General features: G+C 42.9%; 1 protein-coding gene across 5 annotated transcripts in view; it reads left to right on the forward strand.

Moving 5' to 3' along the window:
• pde3a (phosphodiesterase 3A, cGMP-inhibited) overlaps positions 1-21793 on the forward strand; it is a 538978-nt gene that overhangs the window by 229686 nt on the left and 287499 nt on the right. For 2 of the 5 annotated variants that reach the window (XM_072241233.1, XM_072241234.1), the window contains exon 2: positions 15757-15807. The exons of 1 other annotated variant lie outside the window; for it this stretch is intronic. In XM_072241233.1, coding sequence (XP_072097334.1) covers positions 15757-15807 — 51 coding nt within the window. Of the gene's footprint in view, positions 1-8219; positions 8398-9329; positions 9527-15756; positions 15808-21793 lie in introns of those variants that run through there. 2 more of the 5 variants (XM_072241236.1, XM_072241239.1) reach the window with 2 other exon arrangements.

The following is a 21793-nucleotide window of genomic DNA, read 5'->3' on the forward strand; positions in this document are numbered from 1 at the left end:
TGAGGGGCAACTTTTATTCCTCAGAGCGTGGAATATGGAATGAGCTGTCAGAGAAAGTGAGTTGCAGGACAGGGTAGGAAAGGTTTAGAGAGATATGGAAATGGGACTAGCTTAGGTGGGAATCATGGACAGTGTCACTAGTTAGGCCAGAGGCCCTGTTTCTGTGGTGATCACAGAAACACAAACGCATAATATATGGTCATTTGGTCCTAAGATAACCAATATAGGAACTGCTAAGGTTCTTAGTTTACAGTTTCTGTCCCCGTAGGTCCTGAAATCCTACATCTCTGACCTTAATTTCCTTTCATTGCAATAAGGATTTATTCTACCTTCTCCGTAAGTGAAGATTCTCAGTGAAAATTTATACTTTCAGCCTTTTGTTGATTCTTCTATCCATTCACTACTTTATATCTATCCTTTGTTTCTAATTTCTCTACCTGGGGAAAGAAAATACAGTCTCAGTTTAATGTGTCATCTGACTAGCAGATAATAAGCAATCACAAAGGGTAGTCATGACAGTGATGTGGCTTGAACCTCCCTCATTTGTTGGTTTGTCAGTCCATTTCCACAGCTCAGCAGTTTCGGAAAACTTCTAATTTAATGTTTATTGTTCCATGTACTGTTCCAAGATCCACCTCCTGAGATTATACAGCTTCCGCAATTGCCTGCCTTACATCCTGGTTGGTGGAATTCTCCTTTCCACCCATTTCTTAAGTCCTAAAAAAAGATGTTGGCCTTAAACATCAACTGTTCATTTCCCTCCATAGGTACAGCCTGACCTGCTGAGTTCTTCTAGCATTTTGTGTCAGTTGCTCATGATTTCCAGCATCTTCAGAATTTCTTGTGTTTCCTTTTAATTGATGTTGTGACCAAAGTAACCCTGGCAGGCTCAGTGAAAGGCCACAGCAGACTTTGTCTCCTTGCACAAATCTATAAAGAATTTAGAGCTGTTTAGCCATCTGGTCCATGTGAGTGATATATATCACAGGGATTTTCCCCTCAGCCTTCCCAACCCACCAGTGTAGCTCATATTCCTCCCCGCTTCATGCACTTAACCAGTTTCCTCTTGCGTGACTCTCAGCCCATTTCTGTAAACAGCCACCTCAGCCAAGAGTATCCCAGGCAACAACATTCAGTGCGCTGACACTACGCAAACAGCGCAGAAGGACCCTGATGAAATCCTGTGGAATTAGGTATAAGATATTTTAAAGACACTATGTGTACTTGTGATTGTGTCCGTGCTGTTCGAGAAAGAAGATGCAGCTGGGAAATCCTGCTGCCAACACAGAGCCTCTTGCCCTTTGTAATTTTAGTGCCAGTGGAGCCAACACATTTGACTGCTGTTATTACCACCAGCAAGAATGCTTACCGTGCCATTCCACACCCGCGCTTTGGAAAATCCAGTCACTTAGCTGTAATTCTGCTCCCAGCATATAGACAGAGACTAAAGACTGCAGTACCAGTGGTGAAGACCAAGAGGGTATGGCCAAGGGAGGCAGAGGTGCATTTCCAGGACTGCTTTGAGTTGGCGGACTGGACAATATTTAGGGTTCCATCTGTGAATCTGAATGAATATTCACTGACTCCATCAAGATCTGTGCAGATGTATGTGTGCCTTCTAGAACATACTGGACATACCAAACCAAAAAACGGTGGATGAACCAGGCAATTCAGACCTTCCTGAATAGGAATTCATGACCAGTGATCCAGAACTATACTAGTCCAGATATGCCCTAAGGGAGGTTATTTTAAGAGCGAGAAAATAATTCCAATTGAAGTTAGAGACGGAATTGGTTGAACATCAGCTCTGGCAGAGTTTGCTGGCCATTAACTTCCTACAAAGCAAAACATAACATCATGGATGACTGTGATGCTTCATTCAGTTGTGATGCTCAATGCCTTTTATGGATGATTTGTAAGGGAGAATGAAACTACCCCTGTGCAAATCCCTGCAGCATCTGGTGACCTTGTGACCTTGTGACACCTTCAAGAGGTGATGCCTCAAAAAGGGAGCGTCCATCCTGAAGGATCCAGCATATCCCCTTTTCCCATTGCTACCATCAAAGAAGAGGTACAGGAGCCTGAACACACAACTCAACATTTCAGGAACAGTTTCTTTCCCTCCGACATCAGATTTCTGAATGTACAATGAACCCATGAACACTACCCCACTATTTTTTCTCTTTTTACACTGCTTATTTAAGTTTTCTTACATATATACTTCTTATTGTAATTTATTCTTTATTATTATGTATTGCAATGTACTGCTACCGCAAAACAACAAATTTCATGGTATATGCTGGTGATATTAGACCTGATTCTGATTCAGATACTGATACTTCTTATCCTCTCAGGAGTCGCCAGTTGTCAAAAATTCTCCGACACTGTTACCGACACTGTTAACACCACTGTCAATGCCAGCAGATTCAGCATACACATCCTGTAATCAAGTTATGGGAAGGGGAGGAGAGCGGAATTAAATGTCATGAGTCTTTTCCCAAACACTTGAACACAGTGGTGCAGCAGGACTTGTCCAAGGATAGCCTAAATGGGCTGAATGGCCTCCCTCCTCGACAACTTGTCTTAAAAAGCATGTTGTGTGCAATTATAGTTTAAAGCTTAATGGACATGAATCCAACCTTCTTGTAAACTAATCCTGAACACAGTGTTTCTTGTCTAATTATTGGCTGGGTCTTCTTGTTCCTAAAAAAACCCTTCTCCAAATTCCATCTCTTCTTTTTTGCCCCGATATGCCTCACTGTATTTTGCTCTTTCTTCTCCACTAGGAAAAGAAAAAATGATCTCAGTTTAATGCCTCATCTGCTTAGCAGATAATAAGCAGTCACGAAGGGTTGATGTAACAGTGATGTGTGATGTGGCTTGAACTTCGTCTCCTTTGTAGTACTGGCACACTGAGCAATATCTTCTGCATTGTGTCCTGCACCTGCTGCTGCTTATGCCATTTTCTAGTTTTCTCTTGGCATCTCTAATCTCCCTCCCGAGCCACTTCTACTGTGTGACCTTGGAACGTGGCCCGGCTTTACCTTGGGGAGGTCAGTTAAACTGATTGGTAGCACGAGCCAGCACCCGGACCTTTTTTTGGGTCTCATTGCCTGTGGAGATTTTAATGTTTTACTGAACACAGCAAGTCATTATGTCCAACAAAAGCAGTAGGTGGAGGAGGAACTGCCTCAGACTGTTGATCCTTGTGTCCACAAATAATAGTCTCTTGCAAGGGTTAGCTCATTTTGCAGTTGCTAGATTTATACCATTCCTCAATGGGTATACTAAGCACTATCTTCTGCATTGTGTCACACCCACCAATAAAGTGGTTAAAATAAAATCGAAGCATTAGAACAAAGCTTTTAGGTTATTAGTGTCTTAGGAAAGACTTGAACAATAAGTTCTGGTTACCTCATTATAGGAAGGATGAGGAAGATACAAAGGAGATTTACCAGGATGCTGCCTGAACTTTCTACAGGAGTACCATTGAGAGTGCCCTGTCTGGCTGCATGGTATGGAAACTGGAAGGCATCCCACAACCCGACCATCTCACAATCTCTTTGACCCACTACTATCAAGGACGAGATACAGGAGCATTACTGCTAGGACTGGGAAACAGCTTCTTCCTTCAGGCTGTGAGACTAATGAAAACCCTGTCACCACCAAGGTCTCATCACGAGGACAGTGAGCTGTTTACTGTACTGTTCACTGTTTATCTGTGCTGCGGACTACATTCATTTTGAATTATATATTATTAACATACAGTATTTATTTAATATTTTCTTCTAGGTGCTGTGTCTGATATGTTTTGTGGGTATACCATGGTCAGGAGGAACGTTGCTTTGTTTGTTTGTATATATGTACAATCAGATGGCAATAAACTTGATCTTGATTAAAGAGCAAGTCTTCTGAGGAAGACTAGGACATTTCTCTCTGGAGTGAAGGAGGACAAGAGGTGACTTGATAGATGACAAGAAATTAAGTAAGTAGATAGCGGCTTTTTCCCATGGTAGAAATGGTTAACATGAGGGACATAATTTTAAAGTGATTTGAGGAAAGTATAGGGGGAATGTTAGATGTAGGTTTTATACACAGAGAATATGGGTGCATAGAATGTGCTGCCAATCATGGTGGTAGAAGCAGATGCATTAGGGGCATTTAATAAACTCTTAGGGAGACACGTGGATGATGAAGAAATGGAGGAGTATGTAGCAGGGATGGGTTAGCTTCATTTTAGGGTAGATTAAAGGGTTGAATTGAATTAAATTGACTTTATTTCTTACATCGTTCGCATATATGAGTAAAAATCTTTAGGTTACATCCCCATCTAAATGTGCAATCATAGTAATTTATAATAAATAGCACAGTTAATGTAATATAGAGTACATTCAAATCAGCGTGAGTTAATCAGTCCGATGGCCTGGTGGAAGAAGCTGTCCAGGAGCCTGTTGGTCCTGGCTTTTACACTGTGGTACTGTTTCTTGGATGGTAGCATCTGGAATAGATTGTGGTTGGGGTGACTTGGGTCCCCATTGATCCTACAGGCCTGTCTTTGTACGTGTCCTGAATCATGGGAAGTTTACAACTACAGATGTGCTGGGCTGTCCGCACCACTCCCTGCAGAGCCCTGTGATTAAGGGAGGTATAGTTACCATACCAGGCAGTGATGCAGCCTGTCAGGATGCTCTCAATTGTGCCCCTGTAGAAAGTTCTTAGGATTTGGGGGCCCATACCAAATTTCTTCAACCACCTGAGGTGAAAGAGGCTCCGTTCTACCTTTTTCACCACACAGCTGGTGTGTACAGACTATGTGAGATCCTTGGTGATGTGGATGCCGAGGAACTTAAAGCTGTTTACTCTCTTAACCCCAGATCCATTGATGTCAATAGGGATTAGCCCATCTCGATTCCTCCTGTAATCCACAACCAGCTCCTTTGTTTTTGCGTTATTGAGGAAGAAGTTGTTTTCTTGACACCACTGTGTCAGAGAAATGACTTCTTCCCTGTAGGCCACCTTGTTATTATTTGAGATAAGGCCAATCAATGTAGTGTCGTTGGCAAACTTAATTAGCAGATTGGAGCTGTGGGTGGCGATACAGACATGGGTATTCAGGGAGTAAAGGAGGGGACTCAGTACGCAGCCCTGAGGGGCTCCTGTATTGAGAGTCAGAGGGTTGAAGGTGAGGGTACCCACTCTTACAACCTGCTGGCGATCTGACAGGAAGTCCAGGATCCAGCTGCAAGGGTCAAGGCCGAGGTCCCTGAGCTTCTTGTCGAGTCTGGATAGAACTATAGTGTCGAATGCTGAACTGTAGTCCAAGAACAGCATTCTCACATAAGCATCCTTCTTCTCCAGATGTGTAAGGACGGTGTATAGAGCAGTCATCTATTGCACAACATCATAGGCTGAAGGACCTGTACTGTACTGTACTGTTCCTGGTTCAATAACAACTTACAGTGGTGAGTTACAGAATAAAACGGATAATACAACAGCAGGTCAGGTACGACAGCAATCATCTTGCTTCTGGGCTAATGACGTGTTTTCTCTTGACAAAACCCACCTAAAAACAGTGTTAAGCGCTGTTGCAAATGCAAGAGCACTGGAGCAAGGATACCATGTTGCAGTAATTTTAGATTACTCCAGCTTCTGTTGACTATGGACAGAATCTCCAGCCCAGTTTCAGGTAAGAACGAGGTGTGAGTTAAATGGAGTGTTGTGGCATATAGCAATTGGTTTCCATAGCAGGAGTGTCAACAGAAAAGGATTTCTGTTCCTCTGGGTGGACCGCAGATGGTAGACATACAGTGGAGACTGTTGCCTGAGCACTAGGGGACAGCAGAGTGCACAGAGGTTCCTGCTGTTCCTGAGATATGGCAGCTGCTTTAAAAAGACACCCAAGCACATTGTGCTGTCTGGAGGAGGTGAAGGACATGAAGGCTCTTGATTTTATATCAGTATCATGATCTCCCAGCTAAGATATATACAGAGCCAAATATTCTCTCCTCCGTGCAATATCACCATCTGCTGAAAGGCGCCCTTTACCCTCACACAAATTATAGATGTTCCTGACAATAGACGTTTTAGTTATGGCCAAGGGTGCCTAGGGCAAATGCAGATTTCTGACCATGCTTGGGAATGTGCAGGCTCACTGTAACTCTTCAAACGTTAGAAGTCCCACTTCATTTTTTGTTTATACTTTGATCTTCAGAGTGTAAAGTCAGCATATATTGCCCATCCTTAATTTGGTGGTTGGCTTTTAGTTGCAGTCCTTCAATAGAACTGAGTGGAGACTGGCTTGTTTGGTCACTTGAGGCAACAGCCATATTGGTGTAGGACAGGAGTCTCATGCATGCTGAACCAAAATCACATTTAGCTTCCCTGAATACTAGTTAAGAAACCATTGTTTTTTTTCACAACAAGGCACTTTTTGATGTTTATCTATTTTATTTGGAGAGTTTATTTTTTAACTACTGACACAAATTCCAACAATCCTTTTGTTCGTGATCTTCCACACACATTGTGAAGTGTGCTTAGGACAGGCAGTGGTTAGATATTATTTATTCCAAACGGTCCCAATCCTACAGGAAGCTGATCCAAGAATAAAAGGTCTGACCATGTAAAGCTGATGTTGCTTGCAGTTATTTAACCGGAAAGTTGTCTCCACTTCGCGCCGTTTACCAGAGGAAGAGACTGATTGTCGGTAATTTATATTACTAGTGGGAGGCAGCTCATTGGCTTTGAATCTTTGCATATGTGTTGACTTCTCCTGTGTCCTGGAGAAGATGAAAGTACAGCAAGACTTTATATTAACGCATGAATAGAATAAGCACTTCTATAAATTGTGGAACATTGAAAGAGTTGCATTTGCTCCCAAGGCAACAACATAAATTTGTACTGAAGTAGCACCCATAACAAAGCAAAGCGTTTCAAGATGTTTTGTGGACACTTTCTCAAATAAAATCTGACATTTAGTAAGCAAAGGGCTAAGCCAAAGAGGCAGTTTTTAAGGGGTATCCTGGAGAAGAAAGAAAATGCAGTAAGGTTGATGCAAAAGAAGGGAATTATAGAGCACAGAGCCTTGACAGCCAGTGGTAGAACAGCTAAATTTGAGGGATGATTGAAAGGCCAAGAGAGGGAGGGATGAGTTTAATTGAAATCCAGACTGAGAATGTTTAACTCTAGACCAGAGGGAGATAGTAAAGGCAAAGCATTGAAGTTTGTGACTTGGCATTGAAGATGCCAGTGAAAGAATGCAATAGTTTCAGTTGTAGATTATCTGGATGTTGCCAAATTGCTGTTTATGGGACCTTGCTAAGAACAAATAGAATGCTGCCTTCCCAAGACAACAACAGCAAACAAACTTCAAAAATGCTTTTTCCCCTTTTTCTTCCTTAAAACAGTTCCCTGAAATTCTACATATTCTCTTCTGTAAGTTTTAACAGGAGACAATTGAGAGTGCAGGGAAAGGGCTTGACTTCCTCACATCCCATCAGTCACAGCATGGGACTAAAAGGACAATGAGTCAGAGTATTGGGAGTACAATGTTACATCCTAATCTCCACCTCACACTTCACATAAGGCATGCCTCTTTCCTTTGGGACTGACACTCTATTGAGTGCATGTGTATTTACTTCCCAGACCAGACTAGTCCTTGTGGTTAGCAATTAATGTTCTGAGTTTTTTTAGCGTTCAGTCCAGGAAGACTGAACATATTTTGTCAGAGGGTCGGGTGGATTAGTTTCTTTACCACCTTGAAGATTTTCCAATTGTCTTTTGTCCAAATCAAACTATTGCTGCGCAAGATGATGGTTGCCAGCTGGATTTTGACATTTGAATTTGTGCTGTCTAGTTTAAGGGTGGGAATAGGGAGACCAAGATGGTAAAAATGAAGGATGGAGTTACAAGTGTGAGAAGGTCAAGATGGAGGTGGATCCAGTACCTAGAAGTTGTCTACACAAGGTGACTGGCAGCCTAAGGACACAGATGCATCAGCAAATATCTCTACAAGAAAGGATAAAGTTTCAGTTGGAAATAATGAAGCATAAAGCATTGGATAGGAAAGCAAAGCCATATTACAAAAGAATTGGCAGATCGCGTTTGCAGCAGCCACAGTGTAGAATGTCCCAAGTGGATAATGTGGCAAAGTGACAGCAGAGAATTGGAACAGACTGTTCCCATGATTCTCTGGACTGCCTTCCTTAAAACTCCAATGTTAAAAAGAACACAGCTTTTTGTTGTAATAATTGCCTCCACATCAAGGTAACAATCTTTGGATTGGAAGCAACTGGAAGAAGCTGGGTCTGGAGTTCCTGTCTGTGCCAAAGAGGGATGCAGTTTCCTTAAGAAATGGTAGAGAAGGGGATGTTCTGGCATTGTAATGATCCAGAATTTCCAGTGAGTATTTTGCAAGATTGTCGGTGCTCTGATTACTGCGAGGGAAGAAATGTGACAGCGACTGATGTAACTGCACATATAATGTGGAAATCCAGAATCTAATGCCCAAGCCTCTCTGATTCCAGGCAGGGAGACCTGCTTTTCACTGTTGTCCAGTGAACTGGTGAGAAATTAAGGTATTCCTGAAACAAACTAGAAACAGAACAAGCTGGAAACATTCAACAGGTCAGGTAGCATCTGTGGAAATAGAAGGGGGTAATGTTTCAGATCAAAGGACTTTTATCAGAACAGTGCAAATTACAAGAGTGAGTTAATTGTCAGTAAAGGGAAGTTGGGAGAGGAATGGGAGAGAAAAGGAAATATTTCTGATTTCTGAACTTTTGATGGTAAAGGAGCCTTTAAAATGTTGTGTTTTGTGTTTGATCCACAAGGTGTTTGTGGGTATTTAATGTTGGACTGGGAAATAATTAGCAACTTATTTTATTTAGCAATACAACATTGAGTAGGTCCTTCCCGCCCTTCGAGCCGAGCCATGCCATGCAGCCCTGAGAAACCAGATTAACCCTAACCTAATCACGCACAATTTACAATGAACAATTAACCTTCTAACCTGTACACACCAGGGGAAGACCCAAACATTCCAAGGGGAGGACATTCAGACTCCTTACAGACCCGTGCCGGAATTAAGCTCGGAACTCTGGAATGCCCTGAGCCTTGATAACATTGTGCTAACCACTACGTTACCGTGACGCCTAACTTGTTCGGTCATACAAAATTTTTTTTGTGTCTATTGGAATTTTCTCGAGTAAATATTTCAAAATCATTATTGATTATTTGCAGTTGTACTTCTACTGTAATTTTCCACATGTTAATCTTAATTCCTGCGAATTCTTTCAAAAAATTTTGTTTTTTGTTGTGAAAATAATAAAAAGGTTGCTGGAAATCTGAAATAAAGACAGAAAGTGCTGTAAACATTCAACAAGTGAGGCAACATCGGTGGAGGGAAAACAGTTAATCTTTCAGAAGCACAAAGTGAAAGAGAAAAACAAGTCGGCTTTCTGTGGAAGAGTGAGTGTGTTGGTGGACTTGGGGGAGGATGGACAAAACAAAAGGGAATATTTCTGAAAAGGTGAGACCAAAGTGAGTTAATGGTGTAATTAACAACGCTTTAAGCTTCTTTGTCCATGTAATGTGTTGTGAAGTCGTGTGCCATGACCAGCAGACCAGTCTGCAAAAAATAAAATAAGAAAAGGTGAGTCAAAATGATGACAGCCAAAAGCGGCCAGGTCTGCTTTAGACAGAATGAACGAGCAAGTTAACTGAAGTAAAAAAAAATCAATATTGAGTCCAGGAGATCGCAATATGGCCTGGTGCAAGATGAAGAGTCTCATGCTTGGTGTGTTTTACTTCATAGCTTTCTGATTGCAAGAATTCAGCAATTTGATTGACTACTCAGCCTACATGATGGTATCATATCTGCCAGTGCCAAGTCCTAGTTGTAGCTAATGCCTCAATGCCTCACATCAGAAAAGAGGTGATTGATGGCCTCGAAAGTTTCTAGGTCTTTCTGGGAATCTTTCTTTCAGATCAACAGCAAGCACTTTCCTTTCTCACTGATTGTAAAATGTAAGGCGATGTGTATTGGATCAGCTGGCCACACAACTGAGGGCAATCAGGAAACAGAAAGGAATATGAAGCTCGTTGTCCATCAGCCTTTTTCTCTGTAATTTAATGAATGCAGCGTCAAAGTAACTTTATTTCAAAGTACATAGATGTCACCATATGCTATTCTGAGATTTATTTTCTTGTAGAACAAAGAAATACAATAGAATCAATGAGAAACTACACACAAAAACCAATGTGCTGAAGAAGACAATCTGTGCAAATACAAATAATAATAATAATAATAAATAATACTGGGAATGTGAGTTGTAGAGTCCTTGAAAGTTAGTCCATAGGTTGTGGAATCAGTTTAAAGTTGAGGCGTGTTAGGTTAACCACAATGGTTCAGGAGCCTGATCATTGAAGGGTAATAACTATTCCTGACCTGGTGGTTTGGGACCTAAAGTTCCGGTATGTCCTGCCTGATGGCAGCAGCGAGAAGAGAGCATGGCCTGGATGCTGAGTGTGGCAATGCTCCTTGTAGATGTGCTCAGTGGTGGGAAGGGCTTTTCCTGTGATGGATCAAGCAGGAATTCATATAGCCAATTACCTCTCCTTGTTTTCCTTCCCATGGTCATTGCTGCCCCCACTCTGTCCCAGATTTGCACATTATGAAAGGAATGTTTTGCTTTACCATCGTGCATTTGTGTAGTTCTAGATTGTTTTGGCTTCTGACTCTATTTGTGGCAACTCTGGGTAGTTAGTATGCCTTCTACCTCTTTCCCTTGTGGCTGTGCATGGAATGGCCAAGGGTGAACTTTGATTGATGGTGCTGGAACACAGTCACTCAAATGATGCACAAAGTTTCTAAAGCAATGAGTGTCCTATGACATGGTGACAGCTTTCTGGACTTCATATGTCTCAGGGGAGAGAAAATACTGAGTTGCTGGAACAATTCTCTTACCAGCCACCCCTGCTGGTAATTTTGATTCATGGACAGCATCAAATATCCTTTACAATCACAGCTACATCTAAGTGAGGAGCAATGGAGATGGCAATAATCGGCTTTCCATATTACTGACTTGCCAAAAGCATGGGCCATCCTTGTCTATATACTATCAAACATTATTGAAGCCAGTATCATCCAGGTTCATCAGCTTTCAGACTTTGCAAGGCAAAAATGAACATATACCAGTGAGCAATCTTCTCATGGTGTACCTGACTAACATCTTTGAAGAAGGAAGCAGAAGTGCTTTTTTGAGTTATTTTACCTTCCTGTCAGTTTGAAACAGTCTGGCCATTCTTTTCTGGTTTCTCTCATTAACGAGGCATTTTCACCCACAGAACTGCTGCTCATTGGATGATTTCTGTTTTTCACATGACTCGCTGTAAACTCTGGAGACTGCTGTGAGTGTTAGTCCCAGGAGATCAGCAGTTTCTGAGATTATCAAACCACCCCATCTGGCACCCACAAACATTCCACGGGCAGGGTCATTTACATCACATTTCTTCCCCATTCTAATGTTTGGCCTGAATAACTGCATGCTTTCATGCATTGAGTTGCTGCCACATGATTGACTGATTAGCTATTTGAATTACCAAACAAGTGTACAGATGTACCTAATAAAGTGGCCACTCAGTGTATTGGTGAGCAATTGAAAGGTATTGGTGTTGAGCGATAGAGTAGACCCAATGGACCAAATGTCCTTCTCCTGCTTCTGTTTCTTTTGTTCATATAAAATCATTTGACCAAAGAAACCATCAAGGTGCTTTCCCACAACGGTGTATGCCTTATTTTTGCTAACGTGTTTACTTTTATATCATACTGCGCTGAGTGTCCACTGCTACTACTTCACAGTATGATGAAAACTTTCATTTTGATTTCTTCTTCAAGTCCCTCTCTTCAGTCAGCTCATCTAACTCATGGATAATGACACCTTCAGATCATGTTTCCTACGCTTCGTTTTGACATCTCCTCTGTCTCTACTTTCTCAGTCTGCCCATTCCACATTCACGACTGGATATATTGTCGAGTCAAGTATTGCAGAAAACTAAAATCATTGTCTCTTTTGTTCCTGTCACAGACTCCATTTCCAAGACATGATCCATTCCCCTTCTTTGGCCATTCTCCATCTGAATGAACCAACCGTGTATTTTGAACCGACAGTTTGAAGCTGCACTGAGCTCATGATCCCACATCCTTCTCATGACTGCCTTCTTCTATGTCCATAATATTCCTTCTCAGCAAGCCTTATTGGTACTGAAATTCCTATTGTTGTTTTTTAAATTATTGTTTCAGATTCCACTGCTCTGATGAAGAAGTATTTCAGGATGTATATTGTATACATTTCTCTGACGTTAACTGTACCTGTTGAAAGCTCATTGACCTAAACCATCAGTTCTGTTTCTATCTGTCTGACCTGCAGAGCATCCTTGGCCTCTTCTATTTCTATTTCAGGTTTCCAAGATCAGCAATTGTTTTGCTTTTCAAATGTTCCAGAACTGTTTTCCATTGTTCCTTTGCTCAGTCCCTTTATTCTTCTAAAACCAATAGGAAATGGATCTAATTTCCTCAGCCACTCAGGATAAAAGAAACTCTCTTATCTTGTGCGGCACAGTAGCACAATGGTTAGCGTAATGCTATTAGAGTACCAGTGACCCGGGTTGAATTCCACTGTTGTCTATAATGAGTTTGTGTGTACTTTCCATGACTGCATGTGTTTCCTCTGGGTGTTCTGATTTCCTCCTATGTTCCAAAGACATAGAGATTAGTAGGTTGATTGGTAACACGGGTATAATTAGGCAGCATATGCTCATGTGCCAGAAAGGCCTGTTACCATGCTGTATCTCTACATGAATCAACAAACAAACAAACAAATAAATAAATAAATCCCTTGAATTTTAGCCTGTCTAAATTGCACATGTATGTCATGTTTATTCCATAGTGTTCACAATTTGGCAAAACCAATTAAACCTGTTTTTCATTTTTCCTGAAGGAAGGAATTCCTCTTCTGTTATGTTTAGCAAAAGCAAAATTAATTTCATGGAACAGATGTAAATTAATCAGCTTAAGTTATCAAATTTTACTTTCAAAGCAATGACACCGATAGAATCTCTTACTCACTCTTCCTTCAGTTAGTCCTGACGAAGGGTCTCGGCCTGAAGCGTCGACTGTACCTCTTCCTAGAGATGCTGCCTGGCCTCCTGCGTTCACCAGCGACTTTGATGTGTGTTGTTACACCGATAGAATGTAGTGAAAGGATCTCAGAACAAATTCCTGCAATAGTGCTAGGAATCTTCCTCTGCCTTCACTTTGTGGGTTCAGTCCAGAGCTGGAGCACAAATGTAGGGATGACTCTTGTCCAGAACACTACCTTCTCAGGAGAGATATTGATCTGATCACCAAGGGTGCAGATAGAAGACTGTTTTGTACTTTTTCAAGAAAATTTGTACTGGGCAGTATTCATTTCTGAATTACTTTATTTTAAGACAATACTATTTGGTCTTTGAACACTTCAGTGTTTGTGAGGTATTTGTGAGTGTTGTAACATTCTCCTGAATTTGTAAGATTCAAAGTTCCTAAGGTTCTTTGGGATGTCTGAAGGTTATGACCATAAGGCATAGAAGCAGAATGAGGCCATTCAGCCCATCGAGTCTGCATCGCCATTTGATCGTAACTAATTTATTATTTCTCTCAACCAATTCTCCTGACTTCTCCCTGTAACCTTTGACACCGTCAAGGACCTATCAATCTCTGCTTTAAATATACCCAATGACTTGGTCTCCACAGCCATCTAAGGAAATGAATTCCACAGATTCCCCACCGTTGGCTAAAGAAACTCCTCCTCATCTGGTCTAAAGGCACATCTTTGACCAAACTACATGCATAGAGGGAGGGAGGGAGGGAGACAAGTATGGGACAGTGTACAAATGCCTTCTCACTTTCTTTGTTCTCTTCAGGCTCTCCTTTGCTATTGCTGGTGATTTAATCTAGAGGCCAGTGGCAGGCTCAATAAATTGAATTTGATGAGGACTTGCAATTAGCTCCAAGTTAGTGTGCAACCTGTTTGACAAAAGCATTTATCCTCCTATCAAAAAGATCTCCAAAAGGGTAGGTGTTTTATGACACTGTTTCAGGGCCAGGTTAGGCTGGAATGAAAAGATTTATGTTGAGAATAATGGCTAACTGACAGTAATCGTGATTGCAAAGCTGTAATCTCATCAAAGCATTTAGATGATGATGTTGTAAGTAACCGTTATCTGACCTTAAACTCTGAAATAAAATTACAGCCTGACATCACTGCAGGATATTATTTTTATATGATTTGTACAGCAAAGTTCAGGGTTTGTTTATGCAGCACAGAATGATTCTACCCTCAGATTTCCCACAGACTGAATGCACAAGGCGACAGCACACCTTGTTCACGCAGTGGCTCAAATAAGCCGCGCGGTTATCTGGTGCACTCAGGTGGAGTGTAATGCCATCTAATTTGAACAATTTAGCAATTCTGGCTTGATCACTGTTGCGTTACCAAATTATGATTACAAGTTCAGCTGACAAACCATCAAAGGGCAAATATTCCTTTTACTGCATTTAAATATTAACTCAATTCAGCACATGGAAGATCCAGTGCTCCATTGTCAATTCTATGCAAAAAACATGTTTTTATTTTCCATTATTCCTATACCGGGTGCATCATCTAATAAACATTTAATAAACACGTAACTTAGTCTCAGTGTAGGTATGTACATAGCAAAGTGGCCTCAGGAGTGGAACCTGTTGTGGTCTGCTGCTGCTGTAGCCCATCCATGTCAAGATTCTGTGTGTTGTCTGTTAGAGATGCTCTTCTGCACACCACTTATGTAACGTGTGGTTATTTGAGTTACTGTCACCTTCCTGTCAGCTTGAACCAGTCTGGCCATTCTCCTCTGACCTCTCTCGTTAGCAAAGTGGTTTCATCCATAGAACTGCCATTCACCAGATGATATTTTTCACACCGTTTTCTGAAAACTCTAGAGACAGCCTCTGAGATACTCAAACCACCCTGTCTGGCACCAACAATCATTTCACGGTCAAAGCCACTTGGATAAAATGTTTTCTCCATTCTGATGTTTAGTCTGAACAAATCTGAATCTCTTGACCATGTCTGCAAGCTTTTATGCATTGACTTGCTACCATGTGATTGGCTGATTAGATATTTGCATTAATGAGCAGATATAAATGTGTACCTAATAAAGTGGCATTGAGTGTATTTTATGATGTTTTATATCCTATTTGACAATATATATGTAATAAACACACTTCTTATTTTATAAGCACTTTATAATAAACTTATCTCCCATTTTTGTGGTTGAATGAATACCTCTTATGATTTCCTGTAGTTCCTCTTACTTGCTTCAAATAGGCTAACATCGCCAATAAAGCAATAAATTGCAGAATCTTACTGAAATATCCATGAAAGCATTGCTATTATGAGAAAATGCAGAAATGTGTCATATTTTGTAGTCCTTGTCTAAATTAGAGGTGTTCTACATAGGCATGTGGGTGATTTTTTAAAAATGGAGAGCTATGTAGGAGGTATGATTAGATTGCTGTTAGAGTACATTAAAAGGTTGGTGTAACATTGTGGGCTGAAGGGCCTGTTAAAATGTTCTATGTCTTTGTAGTTAATAAGTAGCAGCAATATGGTGCTTATTCATTTGTGTGTACACTGCTGCCATTAACACTCTGCTAAGCGCCACTTTTGTTTCTTTCAGATCCTTTCGCACTCTGAATGGGATCATAAGCGTGCTTACCGAGGATCACAGGTCAGTGTTCAGAACAACCTTTGTACTAGCAGGGGAGATATACCACACCCTCTTTGTTCAGTTAATCCATACCAGTAAAAAAAAACAAATCCTAGACAAATCTACAATTGAGTATTTTTTTTATATTTTTTTAATTTTTACAAGTGCTTACATAAACTATTTTTGATTAATGCTTTTTTCAACTTCTACATAATGTTGCAATACTAAAGCTGTGGATTTATAGTTAATCAACCATAAGCTAAACTGAGATACTAGGAGAAGACTGGTGCAAAGCTGACATTGTCTACAAAGGCGATGAGATCCATACAAGGACCCCAGGTCAGTCAGCTTTACCCTGGTAGCAAGAAATATAAATGGACCTTTGTTAAGAGAAAATAGAGAGTCATTTGGAAGTTATCAACAAAATGATGGGGAACCAAAGGGGAAAGTCTTGCTTAAGCAAACTTCTGGAGATTTTGGCCACTGTGTGGTAAAGAATAGACAATGAAAATGTATTTGAAGCTTCAAAAAGCCTTTGATAAGATGCCCCCTAATAGATTAATGAAACCTATCAGGGGAATAGACATAGACTGTACTTCTCATATGAGCATGGACAAATGTTGTTTATGTAAGGGGGTTTCGATTTTTATGTTACTGCGGAGGCCAATTAAAATGGCGTTTTTGTTATGTCAATCTGGGGAATGCAGCTTTATTGTGCTTTAACGCTGAGAAAGTTTGCGCTAGCAGCTTATTGTGGTTTAGAGGGTGATAAGAGGGTGCTATTAACCAATTGGGATAGTTGTTATGGTTTTGGTGTATTTGAAGATACTGTTTGCGAGGGGGTTTGGGGGCAGAAGGCGGGAGAGAGAGACAGAGGATGGACCAGGTGCTGTGAGTCCGCTAACGTTGTTGGTCCCAGGCGGCCGGTCGAGGTGGTCCGAGGGGATCACAGGGTGAAGAAGAAGGTCCTTGAGCTCCAACGGTTTTTGTGCACGAAGAGATTGAACTTTGATAAGTGTGGCGCCTTTTATTTTCCTTTTATATTTTATTCTCTTTTAATTATATAGTTCCAGTAATATCTATAAACTGTAAATCATTTAATTGCGTCTGGTGTATTGTCTGTTATTTGGGCGGGGTGGGGTACCTCACACAGCATCCACACAAACGAATTATCCAGTTTGGCGGGGCCGAGGCTGTTTCCCTAGACGACAGCGAGCCGAGCGACCCTGAGAGTGGCCAGGGGGGCTACATTGTGGGGGCTCGTCCGGGATGCTTGAGTCTGTTGGTATGCTGTGTGAGTGCCCTGTTTAAATCTGTAATGTGTGTCTCTGTGGGTTATTTGCTGTTGATTGCTGTATGCGTTGTGGGTGCGGTCTTTGTTCGAGTTCAGACTAGCATTGACGAGTTGGAGGTGGCACTAGGGACTGTCCATGCAGTTGGGAGAGAGAGGAAAGAGTGGTCTGATTTGGAGGTAGAGTCTGCGAACAAATGTTCTAGCTCTGGCAGGCTCCGCCTGGCACTGGGGATAGTGTCCACCCCAGGAGGGGCGGAGGCGCGTGAGACGTGGGCGGAGTGGATTTCTCAGTTGTTAGATGAGTGGCAGCGCTTGGTTGTGGGAGAACGACAGGGATTGGTTGAAAGTTTGAGTAGGCGGGCTGGTGACAGTGTTGAAGCTGTCAGGTTCACTTACACCGTAGTGACAGCTGTCAGTTATTTGAAAGAGGGGGGAAAGTTTTCAGTGTGTCTTCTCTGGCGAGGAGGGCGGCTAAATTGCTTGTAGTACCAGGGGGATCATTTCAGGGGATCAGTTGTTCAGCTGATCAGAGAGGTGTCGGGAAACTTAGGTGTCGGGCCCAGTGGGGGAACGGCTTCGGGTCTCTGGGGAAGCACATTCCCAGCAACATACCGATGAACTTCCGAAAGGAAAAGACCCTATTCCTGAAGGCTTAGAGGGGCCATGCCCCAGGGTGTCGCTATGGATAGAGGGAAGCGATGCTAAAGCTATCCTCGACCCCGGGGCACAGATCAAGTTGTTGTACAGTTCGTTTTACAACCGGTGTCTGAAGCATTTATCCTTGACAACCGCAAGGGCACCGGAGACTTTGGGTACTAGTGGCAGTAGTTATCCAGAAGACGATGATTGGTTAATGACCCTGGAGTTCATGGGGGCATTGTCTGGGCACCCAGTAGGTCGAGTTGCTTCTGAGGACGTGTGTAGCAGCCCTGAGCCAGTACCGAATTTAAACGAGACCCGGCGGTGGTACGGCTTGGGGAAAGTAGCTGAGGGTGAGACCCTCTTAGTAGATGCTCTGAACCACCACGAGGGAGGGGAGTTGACCGCTGAAGACACCTCAGTGAGAGAGAGGTCGCGGCAACTGGACCCTAGCGGCGTGGAAGATGAAGGCAGCGTGTGTGTGGATGATGAGACGTGGTTTAATGTGCTGCATCTGAGGGGTGGATGTTGCCAGATCCTGAGGAGTGCGGCTTTTGAGCCGAAGATGGCCTTTACTAGTTCCCTAGGATTCTTCCGATCCGGAAAGATGCCCAAGGGCATATCCGGAGCCCCTGCATCCTTCCTGCGGGGCATGAGGAAGACCATGGGGGAAGTGAAGGTGTGTGGAGTTTTGACGTATGTGAATGACCGCCTAGAGCTTGGATTCGCCTGGGGGGACTATGAGGCGAGGCGAGTGGCTGAGCCCAGGCGACCGAAGCGAAGTGTCAAATGTGGAGGAGTTTTTGGCCGGAGGAGTTTGGTTCAATGTGAGGAAAATGACCCGACATACCAGTTGAACTTCCTGGTGTTCGGACAGACGGTGGTGGACCGGGGGATGGAAACCCAGGTCGTCAATCTGAATGAGACACAGGGAAGAGAGGGGATTTGCACCGCACTGCGGTCATATACTGACGAATTAATCCAGCGAGAAGAAACAATGACCCACCTTCGAAGGGATCAGCAGAAACTCAAGACGTCCATTCAGAACAGATTGGAAGATTTACAAGTTGAGGAAGATCAAGGAAGTGTTCTGACTAAGGTCAGCAGAAAACCGACAGCCCAGGGAGGGGAGTTTGACTACACTCCCGAGGAGGTAAAGAAATGGAGGACAGATCTCGAAAAAAGGAGGCGGACGCTTGAAAGGAACCTGAAAATGACTATCGCGAGTTTAAACGAAGTGGAAAAACTGAAAGTTGACCTGGAAGACGCCCTCAGGAAGAAACAACCGGAGGCTGAACATCCTTTAACTGCTGCTTTTCAGGTCAGGGTGGAAGAAGCTGGTGGGGTAACTGCGTCCCAGATTGAGGTGGCCAGGAACCCTGAGTCAGAACTGCTGAGGCTGTGACGAGAGTTGAAGGAGTCCCCGAAGAAGCTGACGTCTCGACTGCAGGAGGCTGAAGGGGTAGCCCCGACTAAATGTTCCAGTTTGGAGAAACTTAACCAGCAGCTATCGATCGAGGGAATGAGGAAGGATACGGATTCGAAGGATGATGTGCTGCACATGTGGAACATGCTGCCTTTCGCTAAATTCCCCGTGATTGAGGAAGAGACCTTTGGCCCTTCTCCCACTGAGTCAGGTGTAGTGGGGAGGGCTAGCTGTGGGCAGTCTGAGTTGCGGCAGGATTGGGAAGGAGGAGAGGCGGGGCCCTGGACACGGGACTGGGGGCTCCGAGCTGTAGTGGTGGCCTGAGTGAGAGAGGAACTGGCAAGCAGGCCCGAGGTATCCCTAGTAGTATCTGAGCCTTTTGGGTTTAGGTGAGGGGGTACGGAGGTCTCAGAGGGTTAAGAAGCTCCCAGATAGGTTGGCCTATTTAGCGCCCGTGGGACGGGAGTAAGGTCCACTGTTTAGGGAGCACTGTCACTGTGTGTATCTGTGTATGTGTGTGTTGTGTGTCTGTAGGACTGGGTGGCGAGTTATTTAGAAGTCATGAGGACATGACTTTATTTGGTGGGGGGAGAGTGTAAGGGGGTTTCGATTTTTATGTTACTGCGGAGGCCAATTAAAATGGCGTTTTTGTTATGTCAATCTGGGGAATGCAGCTTTATTGTGCTTTAACGCTGAGAAAGTTTGCGCTAGCAGCTTATTGTGGTTTAGAGGGTGATAAGGGGGTGCTATTAACCAATTGGGATAGTTGTTATGGTTTTGGTGTATTTGAAGATACTGTTTGAGAGGGGGTTTGGGGGCAGAAGGCGGGAGAGCGAGACAGAGGATGGACCAGGTGCTGTGAGTCCGCTAACGGGGTCGGACCCCGAGCGGGACATTCGGCGAGGAGACGGAGACGGACTCGTGTGGAGCGTCTGGTCGACCACCGTTGTTGGTCCCAGGCGGCCGGCCGAGGTGGTCCGAGGGGGTCGCAGGGTGAAGAAGAAGGTCCTTGAGCTCCAACGGTTTTTGTGCACGAAGAGATTGAACTTTGATAAGTGTGGCGCCTTTTATTTTCCTTTTATATTTTATTCTCTTTTAATTATATAGTTCCAGTAATATCTATAAACTGTAAATCATTTAATTGCGTCTGGTGTATTGTCTGTTATTTGGGCGGAGTGGGGTACCTCACACAGCATCCACACAAACGAATTATCCAGTTTGGCGGGGCCGAGGCTGTTTCCCTAGACGACAGCGAGCCGAGCGACCCTGAGAGTGGCCAGGGGGGCTACATTTAAAGTATTTGGGTCAGAACATGGAGGTATCATATTACACAGAAATTAAGTTTCTTAATGGTATGGAGAAACAACAGCTTTGGGAGTGTTAATGCACAAGTCAATATAACTTGTAGACCAGTTCAGTAAGGTCAAGGACAAAAGCAAACCAGGGGTTATTTTTCAAAGGATAACATTGAAAAGTAGAGTGGTTAAGCTATATTTGTAACAAGCATATTTACACTGCATTGAGTCCTTGTGCAATTCTAGTTGCTACGTTATACAAAAGACATGAAGTTGGATGTCCACATTTTGGGGCTTGTGAGCCATTCTAAATTGGAGGAAGAGTCAGTTTGCTTTCTGGGGCTGTTGGCTATGCACAATGATTTCAATTCAAATATAAGGTTTGTTTGATGTCACCCATCAAACCATGCGTACTGGGCATTGGCAAATGCTGTGGCAGTTCTTAATTTCAGGGTAATATGCCTCCTTTAGCCGAAAGTGATGAGCTGCATCCCACAAGCCTGCTGCCCTAGAGTCCAAGGTGTCTTCTTCATCTAGACTTAATTCCTTAAATTCTCACAATTACAAATTAAACTATCTCCTTCCCATTGCCTGCCAAGTTCCTGTGAACCCAACATGATTTCTGTCTTACATCGTCTCTCATCATTGAGACCTGTAACCAGCCACATAGAACATCAACAAGATCACCTCCACACTATCTGCCTAGCGCCAAGTCATTGACTAACCTGAATGTTCTCCACTTGCCTGGACTCAAGCCCCTTTATCGGTCTGGCCAGTTTATCATCCACTCCATCCAATGACCAATCACATCCCTGTGTATCCCTTTGTAACTTCCCTCCAGCGCCCCTACCACAATCCCCGTCCTTTGATCCACCCAAAATTTTCTTTAAAACCCAGCTACAATTCATCCTCTAACTCCAGTGAAATCCTCTCACTGAACCCCTCACAATGATTCTGAAGCACTTTCTCTTCTCAGCCTTCCTTAGTGATGCTCCTGTCATCTCACTTGTCCCTCAGTCTCTCTAAGGAAATGAGTGTACAGAGGAATTTTATCGTTGTCTGTGTTAGCTATTGAGGATCTTCAGTGAGATGATCTTAGATAGTTGTGAATGTATATCATTTTGGGAACCCCTCTGTAATTGTTGTTGTGACACAAGAAAAACTGTTTAAATAACAATTTGCAAGTCAAATAAATTAACCAGATAATTATGCCCAGCAAGCAAAAGTAAATAAAGACACAAGGGATTATGCAGATACTGGAATTCTAGATCAACTCTGGAGGAACTCAGCAGGTCCTGTTGAAGGAACTTGGCCTGAAATATCGACTTTATATCTCTCCGCAAATGCTTCCAT

Source organism: Mobula birostris, chromosome 23 (assembly GCF_030028105.1).
Source record: "Mobula birostris isolate sMobBir1 chromosome 23, sMobBir1.hap1, whole genome shotgun sequence".
Classification (NCBI taxonomy): Eukaryota; Metazoa; Chordata; class Chondrichthyes; order Myliobatiformes; family Myliobatidae; genus Mobula; species Mobula birostris.